This window comes from Globicephala melas, chromosome 5 (genome assembly GCF_963455315.2).
Source record: "Globicephala melas chromosome 5, mGloMel1.2, whole genome shotgun sequence".
NCBI lineage: Eukaryota > Metazoa > Chordata > Mammalia > Artiodactyla > Delphinidae > Globicephala > Globicephala melas.
The window spans coordinates 3,256,083-3,270,210 of NC_083318.1; the positions used below are offsets into that span (position 1 = coordinate 3,256,083).

Genomic DNA, 14,128 nt, shown 5'->3' on the forward strand with positions numbered 1-14,128 from the left:
TGCAAAAGAAGCTGAAACGGGAAGGGGCTCTGGGTGGATGGGGTGAGAGTCCACTGGCCACTTGGCTACTCGGGGCCAGAGAGCCCAGGAAGACAGGAGGGGCTCCCAGACCCCGCTGCCTGGGCTCACAGGTCCACCCCAATGCCAGCCAATGCCAGCTGCGCTGTGGGGCAGCTAGGGCAGGAAGCACTTGGCAACACGGTCAGAATGCTTCTGGCTTGGCCGCGGCACCGACGGCAGGAATCCCCGTGCTCCAGGACTCACGGCCCCTCCGGGGCTGGGCTGCCGTGCGGGAGGCTGGTCTGGCCCCCAGGCATCCGGCGGAACCCAGCTCCTCTGTGGCGTGCTGGCGAGCACTGGAGGGCGCCCGGCCCAGTGGGATCCCCAGGCCAGGCAGGTGTCTGACTACAGGAGTCAGCACCCACGAGGCCACCCCGACCTTTCCCATCTCCGCTAATCGCCAAGGTGTAAAAATTCCGCTAATCGCCAAGGTGTAAAAATACCTCTAATCGCCAAGCATGCACGGCGTCAGGCTCTGGGCCAGGCACCGAGTATGAGGTTTTGTTTCCATCCTCCCAAAGCATCGATCCTTCGTCATTCCAATATGTGCTCAGCTGCTATGTGCTGAGCCCTGGAGGCAACTAAGCAGGTGACCAGGCTGAAGGTGATGAGGTGACGAAGGGAAGCCCAGGGAGGGACAGGAGGACAGGCTGTCCCGGGCTCGGGGAGGGGCCTGGGCCCACCTCAGCCTTCCCCCCGCCCTTCCCTCCTCGCCTCCAGGACCCAAGAAGTTAGGGAGAGGGGTCCTGGAGATCTCCTAGGCCACCCCTCGGGTTTCCACGTCACGTGGCCCAGCCTTGCTCCCGGCACAGCCCCTCTCGCGCGCACATGGGCAGGTCGGGTGGGAGACGGCTCTGCCCTGGTCACACCCCTCATCCTCCGCTGTTCAGGAAGTAATCCTGCCCGGGGCCTGGCCCAGGCCCTGCTTCCTTCCCCTCCCTGGGCCTTGGTTTGCGCTCCTGGAAGAATGAGGGACACCCCGTCCTGAGGAATCCCCGGGACTCACCTCCAAGGACAAAGCAGAACTGTGGGCACCCAAAGCTGCATTTCTAGAGGTTCCAACCCCTGCCCCTCCCGCCGCACCCTGGAGAAGCACCAGGTGGGCCCCCATCTGTCGTAAATGCTCACTGGGCATATCCTCCTTCAACACAAGCACTGACAGTGCAGGCGTCCAGCGGCATCCTGGGTGCAATGGACGGCAGGGTGGACGCACACGCCGCACTCACCGCTTCCCACGGTAGCCTTGGCCTCCTCAGGCCCTGCTCGCCCCCAGGCGGCTGACGCACTCGCTCCCGCTCTCTGGACCTCGCGGCCACCGCTGCCTCCCGGGGGCCCCACGGGCCCCCTCCCCGTCAGGCCCTCCATGACGCAGTGGACTCAGCGCCAAGGGCCCGGCATGCCGGGCTGGCCTCTGTGGAGAGAAGAGAGTGCAGGGGTCAGCCGTGGGGACCTCTCTAAGAAGACAGGCGGCCGGCACCAGCACAGATCTGCCGCCAGAGTTGGGGGAAGAGGAGAGAACGCCTCCTCTTTGCCTGGTGGACCCTTGAGCATCCTTCCAGAGCTCTGCTCACCGGCCACTTCCCCTCCAGACAGCACAGTCTGGGCGGGTAGGGGCCATTCTCACTCATCAACAGACCCTGAGGAGGTAGCTCAGATCCTGGCACCTGGAGGCTGCTCAAAACCTTCCCACCGGGGCTCCCCTAGTGGCGCAGTGGTTAAGAAGCCGCCTGCCAATACAGGGGACACAGGTTCGAACCCTGGTCCGGGAAGACCCCACATGCCGCGGAGCAACTAAGCCCGTGCGCCACAACTACTGAGCCTGCGCTCTAGAGCCCGCGAGCCACAGCTACTGAGCCTGTGCACTGCAACTACTGAAGCCCGTGTGCCACAACTACTGAAACCCATGTGCCACAACTACTGAAGCCTGTGTGCCACAACTACTGAGCCCACATGCCACAACTAGTGTAAGCCTGTGCGCCTGGAGCCTGGGCTCCGCAACAAGAGAAGCCACAGCAACGAGAAGCCCACGCACCGCAACGAGCGCGACACGGAAGCAATAAAGGCCGTGTGGGAACAGGGAGCAGAGCAGGTGTCCTCTTGGGACATCCCGGGACCGTGGTTTAGAGATAAGCCCACTGCACCTCCCACCCACCGAGGGCTGGGAGGGACAGACTCCCCCAAAGACAGCGCATCTCCTGAGAGAAGAGTACGCAGCTCCATTGCCTACGGGGCTCAGCTGGGCTGTGACTCCAGCCTCGGATTCCCAGGGGGTCCTGCTGCTCCTTATAACTAAGTCCGCGTCCTGGGGGCCTCAGTGGGCCCCGTTTCTCTCACCGGAAGAGGACTTCACCCTGTCCAGTTTTGCAGGAAATGGGCCAGGTCCCACGCTGCCCCGTGAGGGGAAGAAGCAGGTGGCAGAGGGAGGGAAAGGAGGAAGTGGCTGGGGAGGAACCAGAGACCGCTCCCCACTCCCGGGGTGCCCTTGGGCCTCCCCCCGAGAGCCGGTCATTATGCACCACTCTTTCCTGGGGCCAGAGAGGAGTGAGGCCCTTTCCGACCCGACAGACGGTGCTGCCAGGGTCTGGGGTTTGGTCACCAATTAGAGGACACAGCAGGACACAGAGCCCCTTCCAGGCACAGGTGACAGGGAGGGCGGGTGTGCAGCCTGGGCTGGGGGCTGAGGCACAGAGGCAGAGCCCCTGCCCCCATCCACAAGGACGGGAGTCAACTACGCCCCCTCAGTTTCCACCTCGGGGACAGAGGGGACAGGAATGGCCCCGCTCACTCACACGGAGGTGGGCAACAGCAAGGCCGGAAGCAAGTGTAAGAGAAGGTCCCCTTGTCAGGCCTCTGCTCTCTGATGAAGAGCTGGGAGGGTTCAACCCCAAACCCCGACCAGGCCGGCAAGAATTCCCTCTGCACAGAGCGGGACGCACAGGGAGACAGGAGAGCGCACCTCTGAGCCCCTCTCCTGGGGACAAGACTGCAAACTGGAGAGCAGGTGTGGCCTCCTCCAGACCCACACCCCGTCCTGCGGTGGGTGCTGGGGAACAGGGGGCCCAACAGAGACCAGAGGACGCTATGACGAGCATGGGGCTCAGAACCCACTGGGCCTGCACAACCCCGAGAGCCCCTGGCCGGCCTCCCGGCTCCACCGGCTTCCTGCAGCAGAGAATGGGCAGCAGATGCGGGGGCGGAGGGCGGCAGCTGTCGCGTCACCTCGGGGCTGGGGGCTCGGGGCTGGGGGCTGGGGCAGAGGACACGGGGCACGCAGGGTTGCGGGGGGCACAGCACTGAGCGCCCCGTGAACGCACAGAGGAGCCACCAGAGCGTCTTAAACCCTGAGAAGGGCTGCGTTCTATCCCTTGGAAGTTTCGTTCCTGTATTTGTGCAGAAAGGACAGAGGAGAGAGTGGAGGTGGGACCTGCGAGGGGTGGAGCCTTGGGTTCACTTCCCTGCCTCGAATTTTCACCAGGGTCAGGGAAGCTGGACCTCCGTCAGACCCAGCAAGGAGTATTTTCTTCAGAACTACGGACCCAAGGCTGCCCCAGGGCGGTGGTGAGTCTCCACAGGCTCCCAGAGGGCCTCAGACGCAAGCATTTGTCAACACCTGCATGCGCCAGGTGCCTCAGCCAGGTGCACTGCAGCCGGCGGGGAAAGGACATCACCCCGTTCTACAGATGGAGAAACCGGGCTGGGCTCCGAGGCGGGGGGCAACTCAACCCCCTACACACACACACACACACACACACACACACACACATATACTCTCACATTAACACTCTCTCACACACTCACATCCCCCCCCCCCACAGACACCCCTGTCCATGCCCACCCTGCTACCCTTCTAGGCAGCCCCTCGCCCCCAGGGAGGAGGGAGGAGGCCGGAGGGTGCTCCCTTGCCAGAGGAAGAAGCAGCGTGGACCGGCAGGTTCCAGGAACGCAGCACTGCTGCAGAATTCTCCAGCAACCTTTGTTAAACGTCCAATGTCATTTCAAGCCCTGGTGCCTTGCACTCCCCGTGCCCTGGTCCCCGGGGGCCGTCCCCGCCCTTGTCACGCACGAAGACCTCCTGGCATCTTTCAGGGTGCCGCTCCATCTGCCTGGCCCTCCTCAGCCCCCAGCCAAGCCATCGTCTGTTTCCTTCCTCTCTTTACTCTGAAAATGGCGAGCCCCACACCTGTCATCGAGGGCACCGTGGCCTGGTCACAGGTGGGTGTCGGGACCGGGAAGCACGCGGCTACGCGGCTTGGAGGCCAGGCTGCTATCCCCGCTGTTCTGCTCTTCTGAAGCATCTCAGTAGGGCACTTGGACCCGTTGTCCTGCACAGGTCCTGTTTGTGGGGTCTCTATAACCCCCAGCCGGGGTCCTTGTCCCCCCTCTCTACAGCCAGGCATCTGGCACAACCCACACCCGGGGCGTCTGACTCTTGTCCCCGCCTCCGCCCAGGAGTCAGGACCAGCCCATCAGCGCCTGTGTCCCTGCCCCACAGGGCTGCCCCCAGCAGCTCAGGGCTGGTTTCCTGAGAAAACAGAAGGCTTCGGGGCTCAGGGGACTTCCCACTCTTGATGAGGGGCCTGCCCATCAGGCAGGGCTGCCGGGGACAGTCGTAAGCGTGGGGTTCCTGGTCACAGCCCGCGTGAGGAAGTGGGCTCTGTCTCCCTGGGAGGGTCCCTCCCTGCTGGGTCCTAAAATAGCCTTGCTCAGCCCAACAGGCTGCCGGCTCCCGACTGCAGGAGGGGCCGCCCAGCCCGCAGCCTGGCGGGTGTCCAGAGCCCCCACGGGCGGCCCTGCGGAGACTCAGGGACTGTCCTTCCCTGTGGCCTCTGGCCCCTTTGCTCTGTTCACTGTTGGGCCACCCGATGCGTCAGCAACAGGCCCCAGGTCCCAGCCAGCACCCAAACCCAGGGGACGGGAGTTTGGCACCAGAACACCGCCCCATGCCTCAGTTTACCCACCAGAGAATGAGAATGAAAACACCACCTACAAGGAGGTCAATGGATTAAAGGCTGGTGCTCCTGGGTTACAGCTGCGTTTAATAAATGCGGACGGGACAAAGGGAAGAGGTGGTTTGGGGAGGTCTGGCCAGAGCTTTCTCTGGACCCGTACTGAGCAAATGCCTCGAGGGCCATGCAGACCTCGTCCACCTCACCAAGAAGCACCTCTTGAGGGTTGTCTGGTCACCCCCTGTACTGGGGTGACCAGTGCACCCCCAAAGTCATGTCCACCGCTAACCTCAGAAGGTGACCTTATTTGCGGTACGTGGACCTCTCACTGTTGCGGCCTCTCCCGTCGCGGAGCACAGGCTCCGTACGCGCAGGCTCAGTGGCCACGGCTCACGGGCCCAGCCGCTCCGCGGCAGGTGGGATCTTCCCGGACCGGGGCACTAACCCGTGTCCCCTGCATCGGCAGGCGGACTCTCAACCACTGCGCCACCAGGGAAGCCCAGGTGACCTCATTTGGAAACAGGGTCTTTGCAGGTGAGGTTAGGATGAGGTCACACAGGACCGAGGTGTCCCTGCATGCCTGGGGTCCTTATAAGAAGAGGAGGGACACAGACACACCTGGGATGCTGTGTGAAGATGGAGCCGGAGGCCAGGGCGATGCGCCCCACGAACCCAGGGTCGCCTGCAGCGGCCAAGAGCTGAAGGACCCTCCCTCAGAGCCCACCCCCCCGGGAGGGGGGCACCCTCCCCACACCTGGGCTTCAGACTTCCAGCCTCCAGAACTGGCGGAGAATTAACTTCTGTGGTCAGTCGCCCCCAGTTTGTGGCCCTCTGTTACGGCAGCCCCAGGACAGTAGCCGCCCTGGGTGCCCCGCGCCTTGAATTTCTCTGCCGTAAAGTTGGCGTTTTGGGAGGAGGATTAAGTGACCTCAGGCCTCAGACGCCGGCTCAACACCGGATACAGGAAGCCTTGTCATGGTCGGGAGCCGCCGCCCCGCAGCGCTGAGTGTCCCCGCTTAGTCCTCATGACGGCCTGCGGGAGCGAGCGCTGGACCCACTGCACAGAGGAGCCATGACGGCTCCGTGAGCAGCTGTGCTGACTCCGCCCGGCCGGGGCGGCTCTGGTGGGATCTAAACCCAGGAGGGTCTGAGTCCAGCCCTCCACACCCACCCTGAACCTGAGCACACCCTCCACGGCTGCGCCTCTATCCACAAGCTCAGCCACAGCAGGGCCCCCCGTACCCAGCCCCCCGCCCCGTGGGAGGCTACGCCCCAAGGGACCCGCAACACTAACTCCCGCCAGTGTGGCTTTGCCATCTGTCATCTCTAGGAAACTCCCACAGACAGGGCTTGGGGCTCCCGGCGGAGGGAGCCGGGGGTCACTGCAGGCCGGGGGAGGGTCTCAGTGATGTGCTGGGACCACACCCAGGGCAGGACCTGGTACTCTGAAGCCTTGAGTCTGGGTTTCCCTAGAACCTTCCGGTTGGGGCCCCTGGTCAAGTCACTCGTCCCATTTGTTGATGGAGAAGAGGCCCAGGGGCAGTGACCTCAGAGTGGCCAGGTCACAGCTACAGCGCCACCCGGGCCGGGACACGTGGTGTCTACCAGAGGTGGCATCAACCCAGGGTGGAGGCCCACTTGAGGCCCCCTAGACCCGGAACCCTGCTTGCTGGCGATGTTCCTGCGACCTGGCCAGACCTTCGGGACGCGCTGGCTGGCTGCCTGCGTGAAGTGGGGGACAAGCGAGATCACGGGAGCGACTGTGCTTTGTCAAACCCGACATCATCACTGGGGCCGTGGCTGCCGGCCAGCACGGGGTGCTCCCAGAGCTCTGCCCGGGAGTCCGCTAACCAGTGCCCACAGCCTTCGGGCCTCCCCAGACTCCACTCCTTCTCCCTCCCGATCCTAAAAGGTCAGAAAAGTCTCCAAGAAAGTGAAAGGCAAGACGGCTCAGATCCGACCGTGGCAAGACCCAGCTCTGTGGACGACGCCTGCTCGGCCGTCCTCGCCCGCCCGTCAGCGCCCCGTACCTGCGCCCCGCTCTGCAGGACCGCGGCACCAGGCGGCCGCTCCCAGCTCCTCGCTGGCTCGCCCCGCAGGCCGTCTCCGCCGCCCGCAGCCCAGCTGACTGCACAGTGGCCGCCACCGGCCCCTCTTCCTGCCCTACTTCCTCCCTGCACCCGTGCCTCCAGAGAGAGGCAGGCCCCGCGCTGCTGCACCGCCCTCAAGGGCTGGTTGATCATTAGCTCCGTCCTGGACCAGCTCCAGGCCCTGCCCCGCCTGCCCAGGGCCCGGCACCCAGGCTCAGATGTGGAGGCCACACCGCCTCAGCTGCCAGGATTGGGGAAGTCTGACAGCTGCCCCGCCAACCTCAGCTCTGCTCTCTCTTCCTCTTCCACTTACCGCACACACGTGCACACACACGTGTGCACACACAAGACATACATGCGCACACGTGTGTGTGTGCGTGCGCATACGCGCAGCTCCTTCCCTCTGTCCCGGTGCTGCCCCGGCCCGTTGGCCCAGTCAATGGGAACGCACACAGGGGACAGCTGGGCGTCTGCTGTCCTTCCCTCTGTCTTTCCGCTGGGCTCCAGGCCCGACCTGGGTTTGACAGCAGGGGACCTCAGCCCTGCCTGGGAAGCCAGAACTGGGTCTCCTGGGTCTCAGACAAGAAGCAGGAACTGAACACGGGTCGGCCCCTGGCCCTAGCCTCCCATGTGCTCTCAGGCCCTCACGGAGGCAGGGGTGTGGCTCTGGTTGCTGGCCCCAGCCCAGACCCAGGAATCAAGAACAGAGGGCCACCTTCTCCGTCCTGTGCTTGAGAAAGGCTGGACTTTCACTCATGGCCTGGCTTCATGACCAGGAACGTCTCTGAGTTCAGTGGTAATGTGCCCATTTTACAGACAGGGAAACTGAGGCCTGGGACATGATGTGGCATGCCCAAGGCCGGTGGTAACTAGAAGGTGAGCCCAGAACCAGGTCTGACCGACACCGAAGCCCCCGGGCTTGGCTTCTAACTGCGGCACTGCTGGGGCGATTGTTCTCTGTCACGGGGAGAGGGTTGCCATGTACGCTGGGATTTTAGCAGCATCCCTGGCCTCTACCAGCTGAAGCCGACCCCAGCTGTGACAACCATTCACATCTCTAGACACTTGTCTCCTGGGGGCAATGTCACCCAGAGTGAGAACCACTCAGGGCCGAGATATTTCTGGATGACCCCCTCCCCGCCCCGTCCGTCCTTCCTCAGATCAACTCCCAGCATTAATGCAGTCACCCCAATGTCACAAACTTCCTCCCCTCCCCAGTGGGCCAGAGCCCAGGCGTGAGGGGGCAGCTGGAGGCGTGTGGGCACGTGGCCAGCTCACACCAGCGAAGCCCCCACTGAGGGCCAGCATGAGGCTCGAGCCCCTCTCGGAGCAGCTCTGGCCGCTGAGGTCCAGGGCAGGCAAGCCACTCCCTCCGGGGGCCCCAGAAAGGCCAGGCCCGGAGCTCGGGCTGCCCACACCCCCAGCCCAGCCGGGCCACACCCCACACGCCACCAACATGCTCGGGGACCACAAGGCAGGAGCCAGAGGTTCTAGGTGGCCATTTTCACAGTCCCCTAAGACCACAGGCCAAGTAATGGGGGAGGATTTCATGCCACCCCCTGGGTCCCAGGGGGCCAGGCAGCCGCTCCCACCAGCAGCTCTCCCTCTCCGTCCCAGGGAGGTGCGGCCTCCCCAAGCCTGGCCTCTGTCTGTGGATTGGGGCCCCCTAGTTCTCCAGCCGCCTCTCCAGAACCCCACATTGTGCGGAACATGAGCTGCTCGCTTCTGCTCCCTTTGTTTTTCTGGAAACTGTGTTGAAAGAGGCCCCAGATGGGCTCCACAACCATAAAAGGGTCTGGACGCGTTTCCTCTCCTGGCCATTGTGCCCCGCTGCGGCCCGAGCCCCCGTATCCTGTTTGTCTCTGTAGCTGCATTCTTGGCCCGAGGCCGAGGGGGTTTCCTCGGCCTTGAGGAAAGAGCCTCAAGGAAAGAGCCTCCCCCACTGTGCCCAGCATCCTTCAGCTCTGCATACCGTACCCCAACTTCACAGCGTGTACCCCAACTCTACAAGTGCACCCTAATAGCCTTCCAGAGGAAGAATGTGAGCCTTTCCAAATAAGGGGTCCCTCCTGGAAGTTGCACCACAGGGCAGCCCCGTACAGCCCTGTGTGCAAGAGGCTGGTTTCAACCCCAGCCCAGCCCAGGTTTCGGGTGCCCCTGAGAGAGCCTGTCACCCCCTGGGCCTCACTTCCTCCCTTTTAAATGGTCAACTTGGGCTTAGAGATCTCTAAGTGCCCTCCCAGGTCAGCAGCTCTGATCCCTGCAGGGTTGTAATAAATTCCAATTATCATTTGCCAAAAAGATGCTGGATGCATGGATTGTAGCCATTCCAGTGTATTACCACCATCCCACTGGACTGAGTAGCAAACGGGCTTAGGAGAGGCAGGACCTGCCCCGGATCAGGTCACACAGTCCCCAGGCTGACACCAGGGCTGCCCAGGGCCAAAGCGGACCCCTGACACTCTAAGGCATGAGACACACGGCCAGAGGAAGAGCTCTCAGGAACTTCCTGTGGGAAATCCTGTGGCCACCCGCCAGCAACCCAGCTGCAGCTTCTCTTTAACCATCCCTGTGGGTCCGAGGTTGCCCCCTCCCACCTTCAGCCCGCCTGGACCCTGCTCTGCCATTGTGGACGGAGGTTCCCGATGAGCTCCCAGGACGGCTCCCGCCTGATTCCTAGACCATAGAGGCTGGCCCTGGGCTGCCATCCAGAGCTGGGGGACAGGGGCTGTGGGGTGCCCTGCCTTCCATCCTCTGCTTATGTTTTAACTCATGGAGCAAATAGCAACAACTGTGGTCCTACAAAGACAAAAAGCAATTTCTAATTTATCATGTCATCTTAGAGCATTTTCAGTCCTCTGGGGCTGTATCAGCACAGTCTTGGGCCAGGAAAGGTGACCTAGCCCAACCCCCAGGCCCAGCTGTGATCCTTGGGACAGCCTCCCTGGCACGTGGTCCAGCCTCTTGGGGGGTCCCACACTCTGCCTTGTGACTGCTCTGCACTTTGGGGTTCAGAGCTACCCCTGCCACCACCCATCTTGGCTCCATCATCCCAGTTCTGACTTCAAGTCCCCACCCACAAGGGGGCTCAGACAAGTTGGGGTTACAGACTTGGAAACAGACTGGGATGATGTAGCACGATCTGTGCAGTGCCAAAGGAAGGGGAAGAAGAGGGAGGCGAAATCTAGGAAGGCTTCCTGGAGGTGGAAGCGCCTCAGCTGACTCTTGGAGGAAGAGGGACTAGGCAGAGAGAAGGTGTAAAGGTCTGCCTGGGGACAGGGCCAGCCAGAAGAGCACATGAGCCTGGCCTGCTCCAGGTAGGCAGCTTGCTGAAGCATCCCACAGCCACTTCTGGCGGCTGCAGATTCTGGGGGCAGGTCACCCTCTCGCCCTGAGGGTTAAACTGCAACAGGCCATAAACATAAATGGTGAATCCCAGGAATGCAGAGGCCCTGGGGAGGGGGTGGGTTAGGGTTGGGGGACAGGACGACTCCCTGCTGGGTCTCTGCAACAGCCCAGACAGTGAAAGCAAGACGTACAGGTGATTCTAGAACAGGGGCAGCAGATGCTTTCCACAGAGGGACGGAGAACAAATAGGTTTGGCTTTTCAGGTCATAATGCGGGATCCACCAGAACCCTGCAGTTACAGCCTGAAATCAGGCTTAGGTGATAGGAAATGACTGGGCCTGGTCCAGTGCCAAGAAAACCTTATTTGCAAAACAGGGGTGGGATTTGGCCCTGGGTATGGGTCCTGCTCTAGAGAATGGGGCGGGATGGGGAATTCATGGAAAAGCCCCTCAGGATCACCCTGCCACTGACGCAGGAAGGAGTCACCACAAAACATCCCTTGCCACCCTGGCATTGGGACGTGGAAAGGTTCACCATTAGGGAAACAGGGAAGAACGGAATCTGACTCCATGTTGGATCTGTTTCTTTTACTTTAATCTTTGCTTTTTGTTGCTTTTGTTACTATAATCACTAAAAGGATGCTGCCTATAGCTGCAAGCTAGGTAATGGCCTGCCTCGGGGAACCCTGCCCCTCTGCCTGAATGTTAAACGAAAGTGCCTTTGTTCACCTCACAGGAAGACATTCTGACCCTGCCCACCTGTGAATGGCTGCAGAAAAGAAATTAACACATCCCCTCCCGGAGGCTGGCCAGGCCAGGAGATATTTTGCAAGACAGGCAAAAAAAAAGCCTTTTTGCTTTACTTCCTCCCTGTCTCTGTTCTATAAAAAAAACTGGCGTGAGACCCAGATAAGATGGTACTCTAGGGGACTCCCCTGGTGGTGCAGTGGTTAAGAATCCACCTGCCATTGCAGGGGACGTGGGTTCAAGCCCTCCAGGAAGTTCCCACATGCCGCGGAGCAACTAATCCTGTGCGCCCCAATTACTGAGGCTGCGCTCTAGAGCCCGCGAGTCACATCTACTGAGCCTGTGTGCCACAACTACTGAGCCCGTGCACCACAGCTACTGAAGCCTGCATGCCTAGAGCCCGTGCTCCGCAACAAGAGAAGCCACCGCAATGAGAAGCCCGCGCACCTCAACAAAGAGCAGCCCCTGCTCGCCGCAACTAGAGAAAGCCCATGCGCAGCAACGAAGACCCAACGCAGCCAAAAATTAAATAAATAAATTTATTTAAAAAGAAAGATGGTACTCTAGGACATTAGTCCGCCATCTTCTCAGACGCCCGGCTTTCCAAATGAAGACGCTATTCCTTGCCTCAACATCTCGTCCCGATTCATGGGCCTGTAGTGCAGCGAGCAGACCGGGCTTGGATTCGGTAACATTAGGAGAGCATCTCAGTAGAGAACGGTGGAGCCTGGAAGACCAGTAATGACCAGAGCTGAAGACCGTCCTGTGCTTGATGCCGGCTCAGGACACGATACAGGAAGCTGCACCCTTCCTCCCTCCTCCCGCTGGTTAGGACTGCAGCTGCTAAATTATCGAGGGTTACCGAGAACCGGCACTTGAGGATGTTCCCAATAAAGACAGGCGATTGGGCTGCGAGGTAGCAAAGTCCGTCCTTCAGGCTTCGGGGGAACTGAGACTCGGGCAGAGAAAGCCCCTCACCCAAGGTCACAGGAGGGGGTGAATCCAGTACCCCCACTGGTCCACGCCAGGCAACGCCCTGTCACCTTTCCTGGTCTCTGGCTCCACATCTGTCAGATGCAGATGGGACCCGACTCAAGCAATCTCGCAGAAAGACACTCCTGCCAAGGCCAGCGCATTCCTGAGCCCCACCCGGGTCTAAGGAGCAACTTGCCTGAGACGTCCTTCCTTTGCACAACCAAGTCTGAGGTCGGAGCCCCGGACGGAGAGAGAAGCTGCTCGTCTGGAACCAGCACCCGGCTGCCGCTGGACCTGCCGCAAGGGCTAGAACCATGCGTGTGCTCAGCAGAGCTCGGTCTATGTTTGTTGTTTCTGGCCTTAGCAGCTGAAACCAGGCCCAATCAAAGATGAGCTGAGCTCTAGACCCCGTGATTTCAGGAACTGCTCTTTGCAAAACAAGGATATCGGGACTAAACAGCCTTTCCAGATGACTGATGGCCACCCGGGCCGGGTCGAAGGCCTGCAGGAAGCGGTCAGCAGTTCCTGTGGACCGGAGACGCCACCCGCAATGGCCGTGGCCCCAGCCCGTCCGGCTCTGTCCGGGCAGGCGTCGCCCTCTGTCCAAGAATCGCTGACTCTGCTGCCCTGTCTCCCCTCCTCGGCCCACGAGCTGGCCAGGTGCCTGGGTGTATTTGTGCCTGGGAATCTTCCACATTCAGAAGAGGGGTGCTCCCTCGTCAACACCCCAAATAATGTGACAGGGCACTCGGAGCAAGTTGGTAAGAAAGGACAAAGGTTGTTTTCACAGCCTATAAGGGAGCAAGGTCCGGACTGGCATGTCCTCCTTGTCACATCCTTAGGGGGGCCCTGTGGTACCCACCAGTTCAAAGTAGCCCCCTCCTTTAAAAACTAAGGGACGGGGTGGAAACTCCCCTGGTGGTACAGTGGTTAAGATTCCACACTCCCAATGCAGAGGGCCCAGGTTCAGTCCCTGGTTGGGGAACTAGATCCCACATGCCACAACTAAGAGTTCGCCTGCCACAACTAAGGAGCCAGTGAGCCGCAACTAAGGAGCCCTCGAGCTGCAACTAAGACCTGATGCAACCAACCAACCAACCAAATAAATAAATAAATAAATAAAATATATAAAAAAGAATTAAGGGATGGGGTTCTAAGCGGCCACACAGCTGGCAGTGGCCGTGTCTTAGAGGTTCCTCCCATCATAGGACAGGCTCGCCCCACTGCCCTGGACCATCCATCCCCTGAGTCGTGGGTGACCAGGAGGCGGCTGCCTGGAGGAGATGGGAGTAGGGGGCTCCAGACTGGGATGCACGGTATGGCCTTCCTGGCTGCCGTTTTCCCTGGGAGCCTGGGGAAGTCACCCAGCTTATAAATGAGACCCCAGGGACACCCCGATCCCGTGGGCCCTCACCCTCCAGGGTACCAGCATTCCCGAAGCGGGGTGTGGCATCCACTGGGATTCTGGGCGTTATCCCAGCCCAGGCACCAGGGGATGGATCTCGAACTTGGCTGTGCAAACATTAACCCAGGCCCCAGCACACACTTCCCAGAGACGTCCCAGACAAGACCCACCACTGCAGGTGGGACAGGGCAGGAGGGCTCGGGGGGAATTTCTGCAGGCCCCCCCCGATGCCGCTCCCTGCTGTGCCAGGACTACACATGGGTGATGCTGGCTGGGGGCGTAGCCCCCGTTTCAGCCCCCGTGTCATTCATTTGGCGACTTCTCATCTCTGCTCCCTCTGGCGAAACCTCTAGAGCCTTCTACCCCAGCCAGCTCTGACCCCTCCTGAGCCTCTCCTCACCCACTCCCCAAAACTGCCCTTGCCCAGGCCGCCAGCACCTTCTGCGTTGCTAAATCCAATGGTTTCGCCCCGTCCTCATCTCGCTGGCCCCTCAGCGGCCACCCTCTGCCTACCTGCCACACTGCTCTGTCTACACTCGTTCTTAGGTGTGAGCGTGA

At 61.0% G+C, this 14,128-nt stretch overlaps 1 protein-coding gene across 1 annotated transcript in view; it reads right to left on the reverse strand.

Moving 5' to 3' along the window:
• The window catches only part of SH3TC1 (SH3 domain and tetratricopeptide repeats 1), a 36,988-nt gene extending 29,818 nt beyond the window's left edge, over positions 1–7,170 (reverse strand). Inside the window, exons 1-2 of the mRNA XM_060298726.2 lie at positions 7,037–7,170; positions 1,287–1,471 (exon numbers count right to left, since the gene is read on the reverse strand). Coding sequence (XP_060154709.1) covers positions 1,287–1,425 — 139 coding nt within the window. The 5' untranslated portion in view covers positions 1,426–1,471; positions 7,037–7,170. The remainder of the gene's footprint in view (positions 1–1,286; positions 1,472–7,036) is intronic.
• Between the last annotated feature and the right edge of the window lie 6,958 nt (positions 7,171–14,128).